The sequence below is a fragment of the Protopterus annectens genome, chromosome 4.part0 (assembly GCF_019279795.1).
Source record: "Protopterus annectens isolate FY-2018-M chromosome 4.part0, PAN1.0, whole genome shotgun sequence".
Lineage (NCBI taxonomy): Eukaryota > Metazoa > Chordata > Ceratodontiformes > Protopteridae > Protopterus > Protopterus annectens.
In genome coordinates, this window is record NC_056733.1 from 817,651,220 (window position 1) to 817,669,578 (window position 18,359).

General features: G+C 43.3%; 1 protein-coding gene across 5 annotated transcripts in view; it reads left to right on the forward strand.

Moving 5' to 3' along the window:
- Positions 1 to 18,359, forward strand: part of LOC122799595 (splicing factor SWAP) — a 1,354,031-nt gene that overhangs the window by 149,564 nt on the left and 1,186,108 nt on the right. For all 5 annotated transcript variants that reach the window (XM_044068762.1, XM_044068763.1, XM_044068764.1 and 2 more), the window contains exon 5: positions 15,830 to 16,052. In XM_044068762.1, the coding sequence (XP_043924697.1) occupies positions 15,830 to 16,052 (223 nt within the window). The remainder of the gene's footprint in view (positions 1 to 15,829; positions 16,053 to 18,359) is intronic.

An 18,359-nucleotide genomic window follows, 5' to 3' on the forward strand; every position in this document is an offset into this window, starting at 1 on the left:
CCATCTCCTGTTCTCCCCTGGTGCCAAACTCCCTCTTAAGGTTTGTCTTGCAGTTGCCCGGGATGATCAGGCTGTTGAGACGCTCTGATTTTACTGTCCCTGGAACCAGAGAGACCAAGGGGGTGGAACTCCAATAGTAAACACTTGGAGCATGAACTAGACATTATCGCCAAGTATATTAAGAACAGTGGCGGTTCTGAGGGACACTAAATTCTGGGGAAGTCCTTAGTTTATTCCAACAAGCATCATTGTAAGAGACATGGCTACTTATGTGGACAGTTCTCTCATTGTCATGTTTTCACTATAGTCAGGAAATCCTGTCTGCCCAGTTAATATTTCCAAGGACATATCATCAATATCCAAAGAAGTTATTGCTGCTGTAATGTACACTTCAGCATATCCATCATTGAATAGTGTCCCCAGTGGTGTGTATAAATCTAAGCATGTCTCTTAACTAGAAGGGCCCTTAAGTTACCTTCCAACAAGATTAAAACCCATTACATCCGAGTGACTCCACCATGTGTCTAGGTTTCAAGTCTTGCTTGTTCCTATTTGCATTAATAATTTCAAAACCAAGCTATATAAAAAGTAGTAAAATAGTTCATCTTAAAACTTACACAATGGCAAACATAACTATATTGATATTTGACTCCTGTCTAGTGCAGGTAAAGATAAATGAATTGTTTACATAATATTTATTTATATTGTTAGAAATTTCATGTTTTTCTGTATACAGTGGATATAAAAAGTGTACACACCCCTGTTAAAATGCCAGGTTTTTGTGATATAAAAAAATGAAACCACAATAAATCATTTCAAAATGTTTCTCACATTTAATGTGACCTATAACCTGTACAATTCAATTGAAAAACAAACATATCTGTTAGTGGAAAAAATATAAAAAAGTAATGTGCAATAAGCTGGTTGCATAAGTTTGCACACCCTTAAAATAATACTTTTGTTGAAGCACCTTTTGATTTAATTACAGCATTCAGTCTTCTTGGTTAGGAGTCTATCAGCATGGCACATCTTGACTTGGCAATATTTGCCCACTCTTCCTTGCAAAAACACTCTATATCTGTCAAGAGTGTGAGGGCATCTCTTGTGCACAGCCCTCTTCAGGTCACCCCACAGATTTTCTATTGGTTTTAGGTCTGGGTTCTGGCTGGGCTATTCCAAAACTTTAATTTTCTTCTGGTGAAGCAATTATTTTGTTGACTTGGATGTATGCTTGGGGTCATTGTCATGTTGAAAGGTGAAATTCCTCTTCATCTTCATCTTTCTTTCTAGCAGACGCCTGAAGGTTTTGGGCCAGAAGTGACGGGTATTTGGAACCATTCATAATTCCCTCCACCTTGACTAAAGCCCCAGTTCCAGTTGAAGAAAAGCAACCCCAAAGCATGATACTGCCACCGTCATGCTTCACCATGGGGATGGTGGTGTTTTGGTGATGCAAAGTGTTGTTTTTGCACCACACATACCTTTTGGAATTGTGGCCAAAAAGTTCAACCTCGGACTCATCAGACCATAACACATTTTCCCACATGCTTTTGTGAGATTTAATGTATTGTTTTGCAAATTGTAACGAGGCCTGGATGTTTTTTTGTTAGAAAAAGCTTTAATCTTGCAACCCTACCCCATACCCCATAGTCCAGACATATGTAGAATACGGGAGATTGTTGTCACATGTAGTACACAACCAGTACTTGTCAGAAATTCTTGCAGCTCCTTTAGTGTTGCTGTAGGTCTCTTGGCAGCCTCCCTGACCATTTATCGTCTAGTCTTTTTGTCAATTTTGGAGGGACATCCAGTTCTTTTCAACATCACTATTGTCCCATATTTTCTCCACTTTTTTATGACTGTCTTCACTGTATTCCATGATATACCCAATGCTGTGGAAATTTTTTTTGTACTCTTTTCCTTACTGATACCTTTAAACCATGAGATCCCTTTGATGCTTTAACTCTCTGCAAACCATGGGTTTTGCTGTAGCAGGCAACTGAGTAAATGTCAGGAAAATCCTACTGGGACAGCTGAATTTTATTTGGGGTTAATTGGAGTCTCTTCAGTTGATGGCAGGTGTGTACCGAAGATGACTGAATGCTGCAATTAAATCAAAATATGCTTCATCAAAGTATTACTTTGAGTGTTCACATTTATGCAACCAGCGTATTGTGCATTTTTTATATTTTTCCCCTAACGGATTTGTTTTTCAAATGAATTGTACAGGTTATGGGTCGTATTAAAGGTGGGAAAAGTTTTGCGATGATTTATTGTGGTCTAATTTTTTTTATATCACAAAAACCTGTCATTTTAACAGGGGTGTGTACACTTTTTATATCCACTGTATCTCAGAAACCAAGCAGAACAGACAGAATTGCTTTGCCTCATATGAAACTCTCAGCTGGGCAAATAAAATGTTGTTGACAGTATGTGTTACATGAGTGGTTGCTCAGATATTGTAAGTTGTTTACAAAATAATACAAACTTAATAGTTACTGTGTTTACTGTGACTTATAAAATCCACTTTAAGACTTGGAACCTAAAGAGCACTACCATAGCACTGCTGTTATAAAAATAGTTTGTGCTGAAGAATTTGCCATTTAAACTTCTTTATTAATCATTATGGTTCTAGAAATATGAACATTTGTTTGAAATTTAAGGACATAATTTGATTTTATCAAAAAGCTTAGGCTCCACCCACTGGAAGTTACAGTGCAAATTTCCAGACCTCCCTTGGAGGGAATGAGTTAAAGGCCTTCAATCTTTCAACTGTCCCAAAAGATTAACACAACTCTCCTTGCACCTGGCAGCCTGCATGCTACTGCAGGATGACCTGTGCCTTGCTTTTTGAAAGTTGAAAGACCCAATCTTATTTCACCTCCTGTTTCATTGTAGAACCAAGTGGCTCAAACACCTGCAGCAAGGACTTCAATCACCACCAACAAGTAAACAAAACTCGTGGAAGAGAGAGGTTCCAAACTCAAAGCATTCTCTGTCTGTGTAGTAAGCTGCCACAACAGGTCAATGTAATACTTTGACTACCTTTAATGCTAGTCTTGATGATTGGATGGGTAGACACACACTTTCACTAGGATTATGTATAGCCTAGCTTAATTTGGGAGGTGACCACTATTGAGTGCTTGAAAATGAAGACCCAAACTAAATGGCCCGGATTTTTTTTTTCTAAGTGTCTACTTAGAAGGTGCATGTGGCTAGGCATCTTATGGTCCTTTTGATCATGTACCTGGTATATTCTTGTGTTCCTAAAGGAGGATGCGGGCTGATCCTCTGAGAATATAACAGCCTGTTGAGTAAATGTGATGACTTTTTGGCTGTCTTAATTGGTAGAGGTCCTGCATGATGCAAAATCCATTTATTTGGAGCATCTTTACTACAGCTGTTTCCCTAGAAGGTTGATGTAAGTTCTTGTCCCTCTAAGGAGTGTTCATGTGGGCCAAGACTCCTGAAACTTTACACAAGCTCTTAAAGGTGACTGCTAAAACTGTACTCCTTCAGCCTGTCCCCTTGCTAAGGGCTATGAACTACATTAGGCATCCACTTCCACTTTGTCATGGAATGTGCTTAACTGTCTTGCAGACATGTTGCGTGTTCAGAGGGACTCAAATGAAATTTGGGGTGCCGCTGATGGACCTGTGAGTTCCTTGAAGAGACTTTCAAGGCACAAATGTCACCTATTACTTTATGGCAAATCTGAAGGTCCATGTCACATATGATGTAGTGCTGTGGATGGAGAGTAAGGTAGTAGGCACAGCTTTGTATTGCAGTACTTCGTCCAGGCTACTTCATACTGTGAGGAGTGAGAGCACTAATGTAGCAAGATTCTCCTTTTAAGGATTAAGGGACCACTTTTTTTGTGAAACCAAAATAGATGACCACCTAAGGGGATACAAAAAGGAGGGGCAGACTACTGTGTATGCTGGAGTGACGTTTCAGTTTCTCAGGTCCTGTACGACATGGGGACTGTAGGACTGGTGCCTTTTACTCCCTCTGACAACAATGACTTCTCAGCTCAATCTCCTCCCTACTCTCTGCTCTTCCTGCCTTTCCAGATTTCATGTAGACATTGATGTCTGCACAGCATCTTGAGCATTTGGGAACGGTGTCCATAGCTTTTTTGCTGTTGCAAAGTCAGTTTTGCATTCAATGATGTCTCTCTTTATATTGTCAATTAGTGTGTAGTGATTGCAAGCTTCTTGAGTACTTTTCTAAAATGTTTTCCTCCTTTTCTGTCTTTTCTCCCATCCCCCTCTCAACCCACTCATTTCTTGGGCTGTTTACCAACTTGGATTAATTCTTCCTTTGTGTTTATCTTCCTAGGCTAGGTAGTAGACTAGTGTCTCTCAGTACAGAATATTTACACGCACATCTTCTGATTCAGTACTTGCTTACAGCTACTTTTATCTCATGCTTAATGGTTTGATTTCATAGATAAGGAGGGAAAAGCTTCAAAACAGTGTAAGTCCTTTGGTTACAGAATTATTCCATAGTATCCACATAACTTGTAGTATTCTGGGAGTTTCACCTTTCCCGCAACTTTTTCCCATGTAAATTTCATCTCCAGAAGTCTAATAGAGTGGAGAGGCAAGTCTGGTTACAAAGGGCATAATCCCTGCAGTCACTGCACCAACTGTATCTTCCTACGCTGGAAAAGGAAAAAGCGAGAAGCTGTGGATCAGCTTGTTTCAGAGAAATTTGCCCCTGCTAAACCCCTCAAGGTTTCTTCCAAGCAGTGTTGCACATATTAAACCTTATTCTACCCATTGACAGGATTCTTCAGGTCTTAATGAAGTCTCCACACCTAGAAGGTGTACCTGTACTTTTTCTTCTGAGCAAGAGCTCTGTAAGTTGATTTCCTCCAGATTGTCTTTGGTGGCATCAGTTATGTTCCACAGGTCCCAACCTAGGTTGATTTGAGAGTACATGTCTGTCATGGTCAACGCCCAACTTTGTTATGGTATAGTCCTGGCCTTGACCGCTCCTACTGTGGCCCATAACATTCTACAGACCATCCCTTCTGTGTGCCCAGTTGTAGGATCAGTAGGGAAGGAATCTCCGACTGTCATTTCAGGCAGCTGTGGGCAAGTAGACCTTGCTTCTCCTGGACTGATGGTTTTGGCACTGGTAACACTGTCGTACTCTTTGGTGCCAACAGTTACTAGAGCCCTGGTAGTCAGAGTAGAGTCTTCAGCTTGGAGAAGGCTAATATTTGTGCCATTGTGTGTGTCTGAGTGCTTTGCTTTGTGATGCCTTGGGATCCAAGATCCCCTTTTGGCTTCTACTCAGGAGTCTGGATCAACACAGATTCCAAATAATTAACACAGAGGGTTTTGGTCCCAAGTGCTCCTTTTTGCCTATTTTGTCAGTGGCACCGATTCCACCTTTGGGTACCATTACACCCCCCCCCCAAGTGGACATGCAAGAAGCACCCAAACACACTCAGAAGCTCCTCTCTGGATGCAGATCAGGATGAAAGGGAGGGTTCCCCTAAAGTATCCCCTTCTGGGAATCTTTCAGTGAGATTTTGGAAGTGATGAGACAGAGGGGATCTTGGCCAGCTGACAGCACATCGCAGGAATATAACTTCTCTCTTCCAGCATTATTGGTAATGCTTTCCCTAGGTTAAACTTGTGGACCTGGGCTGCAGTAAGGTTTAGAAACAGCCGGACATAGTGGAGCCCATCCCAAGGAAGCTGGCCAGGATGCTCTGTACTCCTAAACATGGGCCTTATTGGAGCAAAGGGCCTTTTGTTGACCCAGTTGTGTTGACTTTGGCTACAAAGAAGGGCCTCCTGGAAAATGCACAAGACATCAGTCGCTCCAGCCAAGATTTGAGGATGCTTGATAGTGTAGAGAAGCAGCAAGTGTATGCGCTCAATACATTTTTAGTGAGCACTTGAACCTTTTTGAAACATATGATTACTTTTTCAGAGGGAGATTAGACAGAATCAGAGAATTTGAAATGGTTGCTAGCTGGGGAGCTCCAGTTTCAGCCGGAGCACTAGATGGCCACAGTGAGTACCATTTCCTCTGTTCACGTATCTTTGGATCTTCAGGATGCTTACCTGCACATTAAAAATGAACAAAGCATCAAGACGATTCCTTCACTTCCAGGTGGGGGTCCATTTATTATTATTTAAGGGCATTGCTATTGCCCCCCCCCCCCTCTTTCTCAAATGCATGGTCCCAGTTAATGCACATGTGACTTAAATAGGTGTATGGATATTTCCATAACCTAGACTATTAGCTCCTGGTAGTTCCATTGATGGACCAACGTCTTGTAGCAAGGCAGTATTTGCTCCTGCTCTGCCCGTCTTTGGGAGCAACAGTGAATGAAGATGCGTCACAGTTGAACATCACAGGATTTAATCTTCATAGGTTGTATTCTCAATACCTTGTGTCAGCTAGCAATTCTTCCATAGGAAAGGATTTCATTCTTAATGATTGGTTTTTGTTTTCTGTACTTCAGCAAGACCAGACTCCAGCTGTACACATTCTCAAGGTTGTAGGTCTCATGGTAACATTGAAATTGGTGGATGTTCTTCATGTTTCACTGTTACAGTCATTACATTTGGGTTATCTGCTTTCAGGTAGCCCTCAGTCAGCCTGATTATCAAAGTCTTGGGTCCTGCGTCGGTTGCTGTCTCATCTTCCATGACAGGTAGTCAGGGGTATAAAGCATGCAGCCAACACCATTACATCAGTCTTTCTTGCCATGCGGTGCCTGAAGCAGAAGCAGTTCGCAAGTGTCTGTCGGAAGACTCCTGAAATTTTCTTTCAGAACCGAAGTCTTCAAAAAAGCTAAGTAGCCCATTGGGGTTCCTTTTTCTTGTTCTAAACCGATGTCAGTAAAAGTTAACAATTGTATTTCTTGTGGAAAGCAAATACCTCATAAAGATTTTAATTCGTACTGCAGTCCTTGCTTAGGCCCAGACCGCAACGTCCCTCGCTGTCGGGTTTGTGCCTTATTCAATCCTCGAACTGTTCGTCGTCTGTTCATTTTCGCATTAAACTATTTTGGTACTCGGTTCAATTATCCAGAAATGGCTTCAGTAAGCCATCCGACTACCGACATTCCGAAAAAACGTAAAGATAAAGAGACAGACAGACCGCATAGGTCCAAAGCTGCCGAAGACGCTTCCGTTAAGCTAGTCGCCAGTTCACCGGTACTCAGTGATGCGCTTTCGCAGCCCCTGATACCCACTACTTCAGAGTCCAGGCCTCTACTGAGACCCATTCGGAGTCCGGTATGCAGCGAGATGCTTCTTTGATTATGGAACCTGCGGATGTCTCTACCTTGGATGGGTCTGGAGCCGCTGTGCGGGCACCGGCTTCTGAGGGTGTATTTAAGCCTACTGACTTTCATATCAAACAGACACCATCTTCTTCTTCAAGGCCTAAAACTCTATCCACGTAGAAAACTGACGCCCAGACTGCATGGTCAGGCCCATATGCCTAAAAAAAAAATGGTAAGAATGGCTGAAGACCTTGGTACTGTAATCGGGGGAAGCCAGCCTTCTCCCCCTAAGAGACCTAGAACTGATTTTCCTTCTGATTCTTCTGATCATGATTCTGAAATTTCTGTTTCTTCTGATTACCAGGATTTGACCTTATCTACCTATGAGGATTTTGATGTAGAGGACTCCATTCCGTCTGCTTCCCCTCCAGAAGAATTTTCTTTTGGTGAAACTTTGCACACTCTTAGGGAGCATTTCCACTGGGAAAGCAAGGATTACTCTGACTCCAAAAAGAGGCTTAGGGATTTCTTGCTCCAACCTCAACACAGGCCTGGACATTGTAGATGATGCCTTCTTGAAATCTAGCCTGGCCCCAGACACTTTACCTCCGGCTCCCAGGAAACTTGACCGGTATTACAGAGTACCTGACTCACAAGTTCCTCTTTAAGAATCCTACTGCGGACCCTTTTCACAGGGACCCAAAGGCATTAAGGCTACTACTGCCAAAAATCCTACTCCCTCTGATAGAGATTCCAGGGCCCTGGACAGATGGGGTAAGAAGGTATACACTTCTGCTACTTTGGCCATTAGGGCCTTAAACTGCCAGTTTCATGTGTTAAAGTATCAGCAGCATATTATTGGATTACTTAAACAGAAAATGTTGATTCCTGACTGTGCTGAAAATAATTACAGGATTTAATGCATTCTGCTGAACAAGTTGGTAAACATACTTTGCAATGTGGTTTTGACTCATTAGAGGGATCTTGCAGGGATGCTGTCACTGGGTCTGTACTTAGAAGGCATGCTTGGCTTAAGGAGCAAACTTTGCCAAATCATGTTAAAGCTAAATTACTGGATGCTCCCTTAAACCAAGACCGCCTGTTTGGCAACAAAGCAGAAGTAGTACTTAAAAAGATGGAGGAAAAAGCTAAATCTATGCAAACTGTTAAATATTTCCTGCAAATGCAGCCTCCCAGATTTAGTAGGCATTGGCCTTCTAAGAATTGGTCCTTTCCCGTCTCTTCCAGGCGTTCAGTCCAAACCCAGGACCAGCAGACCACCCAGGCTACAGTCTCAAGGTACTCACTGGCCTAAGCAGTGGGGGGGCTCCCACTTCCAAAGCTGGAAGTTGGAAGACACCCCTCTATGGTAAACTGTCACAATGACTTAACCTTAAACCTTCCAAGCCCTGCTCAACTGACTGCTCCTTTAGGGGGAAAGATCGCCCTGCATGCAAAAAACTGGGTTTTAAATAGTTTCCCAAGGATACATATTCCACTTCCACACCTTACCAACCCCAAACGGTTGGCCAGTCCTACCCCCAAATCAGTGGGCAGAGGCTCATCAACAGGTTCTCTCTCTCTTCTAAGTATCAGGGTTATTCAACCTGTCACAGAAGAGGGGTGGGGACAAGGTTTTTACTTAAGACTTTTCCTGGTACCCATAAAAGACAACTCCTGGCATCCTGTCCTGGACCTATCTATCCTAAACACCTTTTTGGTAATCGCCAAATTCAAATTGTTAACTCTTCATCAGCTGCTTCCCATGCTAGGTAAAGATGCCTGGTTGGCAACATTGGATTTAAAGGAAGCTTACCTGCACATCCCAATAAGGGAATCTTGCAGAAAATACCTACGCTTCAGAGCAGGCTGCATGCATTATCAGTTCTCTGCATTGCCCTTTGGCTTATCTACTGCGCCCAGGGTATTCACAAAGGGCAAAGAAATATTCAAATATACCCATACCTGGACAATTGTCTAATTCAGGCAGAAAGCCAGGACACACTGTTAAATCATCTGGCATTTGTAAAGAAACTGCTAACCTCACTGGGGTACACCATAAACGAAAATAAGTCACACCTAGTACCCTGCCAACAAATTGTATTCCTGGGAGCAAGCTTGAATACAACTTCCCAGATGGCCTACCTCACGCCAGAGAAACAAGTTTATTTGACAGCCTACTTCACACTACTGGTCACAAAGACCCAGCTATCTGCAAGAAAAGTACTGCAAGCCCTGGGGTTCATGGCCTCTTGCATTCTAATTCCATATGCAAGACTGCATATGAGGAAACTAGAATGGTATCTAAAAAAAAGCCTATGGTGTCAACATTCTCAGGACTTGGAACCAATTATTCCTATCATTCCTTGTATAAAGACAGAGTTGCTTTTGGTGGGCAGAGGCCTGCCACCACAACAAGGGACTGCCTTTCACTCTACCCCCTGCCGCCCAAACCCTAACAGACTCATCAGACTATGCATGGGGGGGCTCACTTGGCAGGGCAGTGCATTCAGGGCAAATTAAACCAGAGTCAAATGCACTTGCATATCAATCAAAAAGAAGTGTTAGCTGTACAGAATTCTCTGACAGCCTTCAAGGACCACATTCTTCCAGGACAATTATTGGTAAAGACGGACAACACCACTGTGATGTGGTACAAAAACAAGCATGGGGGAACCCACTCATACCCTCTCTGCAGACTAGCCATGGCTCTGAGGAACACAGCCTTGAGCTACCAAGTGCACCTACAAGCTCATTTCCTGCCAGGCAAGCTGAATACACTGGTAGACCTAAGCAGAAATCTCATGGACCCACACGAGTGGAAACTGGAACCAAAGATATTCAATATTTTGAGAAATAAATGGGGGAGCCCAAAGATAGACCTATTTCCCTCCCCTCAGAACTACCAATTGTCCAAGTTCTGCACAAGGACTCCCCACAGACAAGCTTGGAAAGTGGATGCCCTGTCTTTCACTTGGGAAAGTGCCTTGGTTTATGCCTTTACCCCTCTGCCTCTCCTCTCGAAAGTTCTACTAAATATCAAGCAGGATCAACCAAGGACAATACTCATTGCACCAGACTGGCCACGCCAACACTGGTACCCCCTTTTGCGCAATATATCACTGCTGGAACCATGGCACCTGCCTCAGACCCCTTCCCTGCTGTCCCAGCAGGAGGGCTAGATTCTGCACCCCCAGCTTCAAATCCTGAACCTGGCAGCCTGGCTAATTATCTGAATTCTCCTATACCATCCCACAGCAAGCAAGTGTTAGATGTCATCCTGGAGGCAAGGAGGCCTAGTACTAGAAAATCCCATGCTGAAAAGTGGAAAAGATTCTGTTCCTGGAACCAGACTCTGGGGATGGGCACAACAGTGCCCATCACATATTCATCCATACTTAACAGAGATGCTTTACAAGGGCCTTTCCTTCTCTTCTATTAAAATTCATGCCTCAGCCATTTCAGCACATTATGATACTGAGCCACCCCTCTTCTCCCACCCCCTGCTGAAACAATTCCTCAGAGGGACCAAAATTTTAAGACCACCCGGAGAGCCCCTACTCCAGCCTGGGACTTTAACTTTGTATTGGCAAAGCTCATTCTACCTTATTTTGAGCCAGCTGCAACTGCAGAGTTGAAATGCCTTTCTTGGAAAACAGCCTTCCTTTTAGCCATCATTTCAGCAAGAAGGGTGTCTGAATTACAGACCCTCATGGCAGTGGAGTCCATCATCTTTCATGCGGACAGGGTGTCCCTCAGGACCAGCCCTTCCTTTATGGCCAAGGTGTTCTCCAGTGTGGCCCATAATCAGTCCATTAATTTGCCAACCTTCTTTTCTAATCCACAGAACAAAGGAGAACGAATACTGCACTCCTTGGACATGCACAGACAACTTAGATTTTATTTGGACAGGACTAAGCTTCTCAGGAATTCTGAACAGCTGCTAGTTGCCTTTTTTTCAGGGGCAGAGGGGAAGGCCATTCCAAAGCAAACCATTTCTTAAGTGAATAGGCCATTGCATTCAATTCTGCTATAAGCACCATGGAAAACCCACCCCACAGGGGATAAGATCCCATTCCAGCAGGGCTGCAGCTACTACTACAGCCTTTCTCAGAGGTGTTCCTACCAGGGACATCCTAGAAGCTGCTACCTGGAGTTCTGTACATACCTTCACCAAGCATTACCACTTGCTGATTTTTTTTTTTTCCAAATCCAGAACTGGTTTTGCCACTGCAGTCTTGTAAGGCCTAATAGCAGGCCCTAATGCTCTCTAATTGCTTCCTCCCTTCCTTAGCTTTGGGAATCTACCCAAATGCAATGACTGCAACAGTGAAACACGAAGAACATAGTACAGTTGTGTACACTTACCATAAATGTAGATGTTAGAGTGTGTTCATTGTTGCAGTCCTGGTTACCCTCCCTCCATCCCCCTGACTTCTATTGACTATATCTCGCTTCTTGTTTACTGTATTTAAGATTTCTGGTGTATTTGCTTTTTGTTGGAGGTGTAACCTTGTATATAATTGCTTCCCATTATGGGGGCACATGCCATCTGGGGCAAGAAAAACTGATGTAATGGCGTCTGCTACATGCTTTATACCCCTGACTACCTGACGTCATGGAAGATGAGACCGCAACCGATGCAGGACCCAAGACTTTGATAATCAGGCCGACTGAGGGCTACCTGCAAGCAGATAACCCAAATGTAATGACTGCAACAGTGAATACACTCTAACATCTACATTTATGGTAAGTGTACACAATTATACTTTCCTTATACCATATTCAACATGAGAAATTTAAAGTGGACAGTCTTGTATACAATGAGATCAGTCTTGCCAACCATAGTGTCACTGGATCAGACTTTGATATGGAGTTTAACCTAGTGATCGAACCATTACCCCCTTTCCAGAGGGGACCCTCTTCTAGCCACTGTCGCTCACAGTGGTCACCACAGATGCATCTGCCGTAAGGTGGAAGATACGGTGCAGGCAAAACTGTTCACGGTGTGTGGACTGTGGAGGGACCTCCCTGCATGTCAGTGTTTGTGAGGTATGAGCTGTCCTCTTAGCACTGCATGCATTTCAGGATGAGTTTTTTCAAGTACTTGCAAAAATGTCGGACAACATGGTGCTTGTGTTATTTGAATGACAGAGGAATGTGATCGTACACCTTGTGCAGAGAAGCAGTAAGGCTGTGAGCCTTTCTCAAAGTATTCTAATTGCAACGCATATACCTGGTCTTCTAACGTGATTACGGACAAGCTAAGCAGACACATCCTGCTGCCTCACGAGTGGTCCCTGGACATCAAGGTAGCAAGCACACACAGTATATGAAAGAAGTGGAGGATACCTTACTGTGAACTGTTAGCTTCTGTATTCAACACCAAATGTCCCAAATTTTCCAGCTTTGTGTCCCCAAGAAGGGCAGTCACCCAGGGATGCATTCTTCCACAGTTGGCTCCTGGGTCTGCTTTACACATATGCTCCCTGACCTTATTACAGAGACTGTTATAGAAAGCTGAGGTTTGCATGGCTCAAGTCATTCTGTTAGCTCACGTCTGGCCCTGCCAAACTTGGTTTCCCCTGCTTTGGCCCTAGCAAAAGGCGAAACCCATTTTGCTACCACAGAATTCTGCCCTGATAAACTCACCTGACATTCATCCCCTATGTCTAATCACTTGCTTTCTTTGTTTTGAGAAATTATGACAGCCTCACAGAAAGCTTCAACCAGAAATAATTATAAGGGTAAATGGAAAAATGGGCTTCAAACAGCAATTTTTCACCCCTTTCATCAGGTGTTATCCTTTTTAGAACAGTAGTGTAGTAAAGGAGCTAGTTACTCCTCAAAGTCCATTTGGCAGTAATGTCATGTTTTCATAAAAAGTTCACAAGCAACTTGTTAGCAGCACACTCTTTAAGGTCTTTATCAAAGGAATTTTTTTAATGCCAAGCCTCCATTGACTAGTCCAACTCTGGCTTGTGACTTTAATTTTGTGCCGAGTGTCTAATTATCCTTTTCATCATCCTGCTTCACCTTGTCTTAAGTTCTCGTTAAGGAAGATTGCCTTTTTAGTAGCCATTATTTCTGCTAGGAGAGTTTCTGCATCTGCACTCCAGGCCTTGTCTTAATATCCCTTCATTGTTGTCCACCCAGATTGGGTATCACTTAAGATAAAACCTTCATGTCCAAGGTGGTCATTCAGACAAATGAAGCAAGGTGTTGACAAACGAAATATCTACTACGTAGCCTGGATGCTGACAAACAAGTTTTTTTTGTTTGTTTTGTTTTTTAAACCGGATGGTACAAGGAACTGCAGGAAAGATGAGCTTTTTGGTTGCCTGGCTCAGTAAGAAAATTTAGTAAGGTTACCTTGGCAAAATAGATTTCAGATTGCATTTCTTTTTGCTGCATTTCAGCTGGCAAAAGACTTTTCTGTTGTATTTAAAGTCTTCAATCTCTCAGTGTTCTGACCAAGTCCTCAGTCAGGGAGAAAGGATTCTGGATACTCTGGATGTGCTTAGAGAGCTCTGGTACTATCTTGATGGAATGAGGTCCTTTAGAAAAGCTGATCAGTTACTTGTTGGATGACCCAATGAGGTACTTTAGAGAAGCTGATCAGTTATTTGTTGGATGACCCATGTCAAAACAAACTATTTGCAGATAGTTCCCAACTTTTATGTTTTGGTGTTCCCACCTTGTAAACCAGTTTCAGGCAACATAAAGGTTGTTTCTACTAAAACCTTGTATTCTTTGGCATATTGAAAATGGGTGGCTTTGAGTATTCTAGAGGCAGCTACATGGTCCCCTGTACATGTAAAGTGTTACAAACTGGTTTCCACCAGACAACACACTCAGGAGTGCAGCACCCAGCACCCCACCCCCTCCTTTATGCTGCACTGCAGTTTAAGCAATCCATCTAGCTGCTTTAAGAATAGAACCCACTATCTTATTCACCAAAGGCGAGTGTGCTCTCTGTTGTGCAACTGACAATTTATGACTTTGTTAAAATCCCACAGTCTGCATTTGTGTGTGTGATTCTGACCAACTCTGGTTGACCGGCAATACTCCTGGGCCACCACCTGAAAATAGGACTTGGGACTGGTGAGCTGTATTGGTTAACAAGTGACGTGTCATCTTGTAGATTGGTAGGTGAGATTAGACACATTTTCTGTCTGACTTGATGTTGAGCAGAATGTAGAATTTCAGCAACAGTCTAGTATTGTGAACACATTTCTGTTGTCTTGATGTTATGTTATACACAGTGTTTGGTTGTAGAACAAGTACCACAAATGAATATTTATCTTTCGTAACAAGGCTGTAACAGTGAGCATAACTGTCTTGAGGAAAGGTAACTGGTTGCAAGGCATCTAGACTGAAGCAGCAGCATGCTGTCTGTCTGGATTTTGGTGTCCAGGATATGGGACCAGACCTGGGTATGGGGGGATAGACTTTACAGATGTAGGCTTCTATTGTATGTTCTTTTGTCACTGTTGCTTGCACAAAGGAAGGGGACTTTTCTTTGTTGCATTTGAGATAAAGGTGATCCCACTGTGCTTCTGGCTTCAAGCACTTTATCCTGCCTTTTACTTGGGGGCAAGTACATTTAGTGTCCTTGATGGGAACCAAGACGTTGGATATCTATGCAGGTCACGTTGAGGAAGGATACAGGTAGTGAAGGCCATAAAACTAGAGTGCCACAAATAATTGTATACATGTAATGTTATTTTTTTGGAGGAACAGCTGTGTGATTCTAGGACGTACATTTTGGAGACTAGGTCACTTGTGGATGTAGCTTACTAATGAGCTGTGGAGGTAACCAGTGTGACTTCAGTAGCTGCATTTGCTGTACAGTAGTGACACTTTTGGACAGTCAAATTATGCAGGGTCGATGTGCAGCTACTGGATCTGGGAACTAGGAAAAACAGATATAAGGGCTGTCACTAGCACCAATGCAGGTGGTAGGAGGGAGGAATGCAAGTTCTTTATACAGCCTTTTTTAATTTTGCTAGTAAGTTCCTCCTCCATGGTGCATTTGGAAGAAAGGAGTGCCTGCATGTATATTGCATAAACCAAGTCTCAGTAAACTGTCTCCAATATTAGCGGCTAGTGCATAAATCTTCCACTCTCTCATGGCTGGAAGTGACCAATGAGATTTCAGCTTTACAGAGTAAGTAATGTCATACATCCTGCCAGCACTGTTTAGCACACAATAATGCATTTATTTGTATATTTTTATCTAGTGCTCACTCCATTTCCAGCCAGCTTAGTATCTTCTAGACACATAACACAGCAGGTGAGTAGCATCATAAGTGGATTAGAACATGCGTTGCAAGGAAAAGCAAGTGGGCCATCTTAATTAACACATGTTTGGTGACTTAAAGTACCATATTAGAAAGAAAGAAGTTTAGTGAAGAAAATGTCTTGGAAAAGTTTGACTGTCTCTTAAAAGAAAGTCTGTCTCGTCTTATAATATCCAGTTGAGAAAGAAATTCATTTCACTTGGGGAAAGTACTTTACATTTGTTTTTTGTTTTTGTTTTGTTGTGTTTTTTTTTTTTTTTCCTTGTAGCCTGCAACAGTGAAAACACATGCCATCATAGAGCGCACAGCAAATTTTGTATGCAAACAAGGGACGCAGTTTGAGATCATGCTGAAAGCAAAACAAGCCAATAATTCTCAGTTTGATTTCCTGAGGTTTGATCATTATCTCAATCCGTACTATAAGTACCTTCTTAAAGTCATGAAAGAGGGGCGATACACTCCTTTTGCAGAGAAGCCAGAAGAGAAAAGTAGTAAGTTATTAATATTGCAAATTGTTATATCCTGCAGTTTGATTTTTACATGGTAATCATGGGTTTCATATCAGTCCAAGGTAACATTTGTTTTTTTAATCCTAAAGGAATACAAGGGATACTCAACACAATTCATGGGTTTACAGCCTGTTGCATCGCTATTTTGTTATGGTGTGTTAGTTTGAGGGCAAAACTGAAAGTGTCCTCAGACTTGCTTTGTTGACTTTGCAGAGGACAACCAGTATAAAGAAACAGCTGACAATAGGACATAGTCCTTCATTTTAGGACTGTCAGGTTATTTTATGTCTACACACCAAAGTCTTACCTTCGATTTCACCATCATATGGGAAAATAGTTTCTTGTAATGGTTTGCTACATAACCAGTATACATTAGTGAACAGTGTCTTTAAAGTTTTCTAAGTTAAGCCTTATTGTCTCTGGGAGTATTGGTTTATAAATGGGTCTAATTTGCTTTTTTTCAGTGTGATTTTTTTTCTTCAGGCAGTTTGGAAGTAACATTTATTCTGGAAAGTGTGCACTGTTTTTTAATGCAAGGTTTTTTCAGTTTATATTGTGAAAATAGTGAGGTATTTGAAAATGTACTTATCTTCTTCAGATTCATTTAAGGAATGCAGATTTGTGGAGATATTTTTCATGTTCTGTTTTTCTGGATGAGAATCTTTATAATCTGAAGTTGACTTCATTTGATCAACCTGTGGGTATTTGGATCTGGATCGGATCCAAGACGTCAGCTTCACCAGCATCTGATCCGAGCTCCAAGCTCTTCCCCTTACCCATAATGCCCCTCCATCTCCTTCCTTCCCCCAGATCCCCTTTGCTGCGGCTTTGCCTAGCATTGTGGCCTCAGCGCTCCAGGCATGGTAAGTAGTTTTAGTGATAGTTTTGGGTGTTTGTGCTCTGTGGTAAGGAAAAGTAGGTTCCCTTTCCCTTGTTTTGCCTCCCCTTTTGCTGTTGCGTCGCACTTATTTAAAAAAAAAAAAAAAAAATCAGTGTAGTTTAGTTAGTGTAGGCCTCCCTCACCCTTCCCCCTCCTTGTTGGTCAGCTTGGTGGTCGGGCAGGTTAGGGCCTTGCACCTTTTGGTTTTGGGTTAATGGCTGATCAGCAGAAGCTGGTGTTTAGGAAGTGCACAGAGTGTGGCCATAAGTTGTCTCCGGCTGATGGCCACACTCTGTGTGTGGTTTGTTTGGGGGCCTCCCATCTTTCCACAGACTGCTCTAGTTCTGCAGGGTTTAACCCAGGGCCGTGAAGGATCATAGGACAAAGTTAATCCTCAAGGGGCTTTTTCTTGCTACGGAGGTGGCTGTCTCCGCCTCTGTTACAGTTACAGCTGACTGCTTCTTCCACGACTACAGTCTCTTCCCCTCCCTCCCAGTATGTGACTCAACCTCCTGCTCCTAGGTCTGCGGATAGGGCACAGGAAAGAGAGAGAAAAAGAGAAAAAGACAAAGGGAGGAAGTGATCCCTGGACCGGTCAGATCCGGTGGGTCCTCCTTAGAAGCAACAGATGGTTTCCAGCCCAGTCACTCCTCTGCTCCACCCGCCCAGATTCTCGCTAGAGGAGCCTACACCTTCTTCTAGGGCATCTACACATCGACCCTACCGATCAGCTTCGGTGGCCTCATCGCACTACACCAGAAGCTTGAGTGAGGCAGACATGGACAAAGTGATGCAAAAGTTTATTTGCACCCAGATTCAAATGGAGGTCTTGCCAGCCCCCTCTCCCTCCAGAGGGGGGAGCTCGCTTCCATTTTTCACCCCGATATCTCCTTCTCCGGTCTGACCACCGGTATCAGAGTTTATGGATCTTAGAGGTCTCGGAGTCAGGGGGTCTGTGCCAATGGTACAGGGTACCTCGACACCAGCTGTTACCTTGAGCGCGTCAGACCCGACTAGTTCGGATCCGAGGGGTTGGGATTTTCTCCTTTGGCGCCGACCTTGTTGGGTTAAGGCCCTCTCCTCGGTATCTCGGCTCTGGCGGGCTCGACTCCGATTCACCCTTCGGATGCAGAGAGAGCAGCTTCCTTATTAGCTTCCTGCGAGACTTGCTCTCCCACTGCTTTCGACATGGTGGAAAGTGTTCTCTCCAGTGGATCGAGGCCCCTGACCATGTCCTCTGATACCACCCCGACTCCCTCGCCTCTGGGTGCATATTCAGCCATTTTGACCATGCAGGGGACAGCCCGTGCTCGATGTGCCCCAGCCTATTCCTCTTGAACTACAGGTGGTTTGCGAGCCCTCTCTGGAAAGCCCCACCGAAGAGGTTCCTCACAAACTAACGTGCAAAA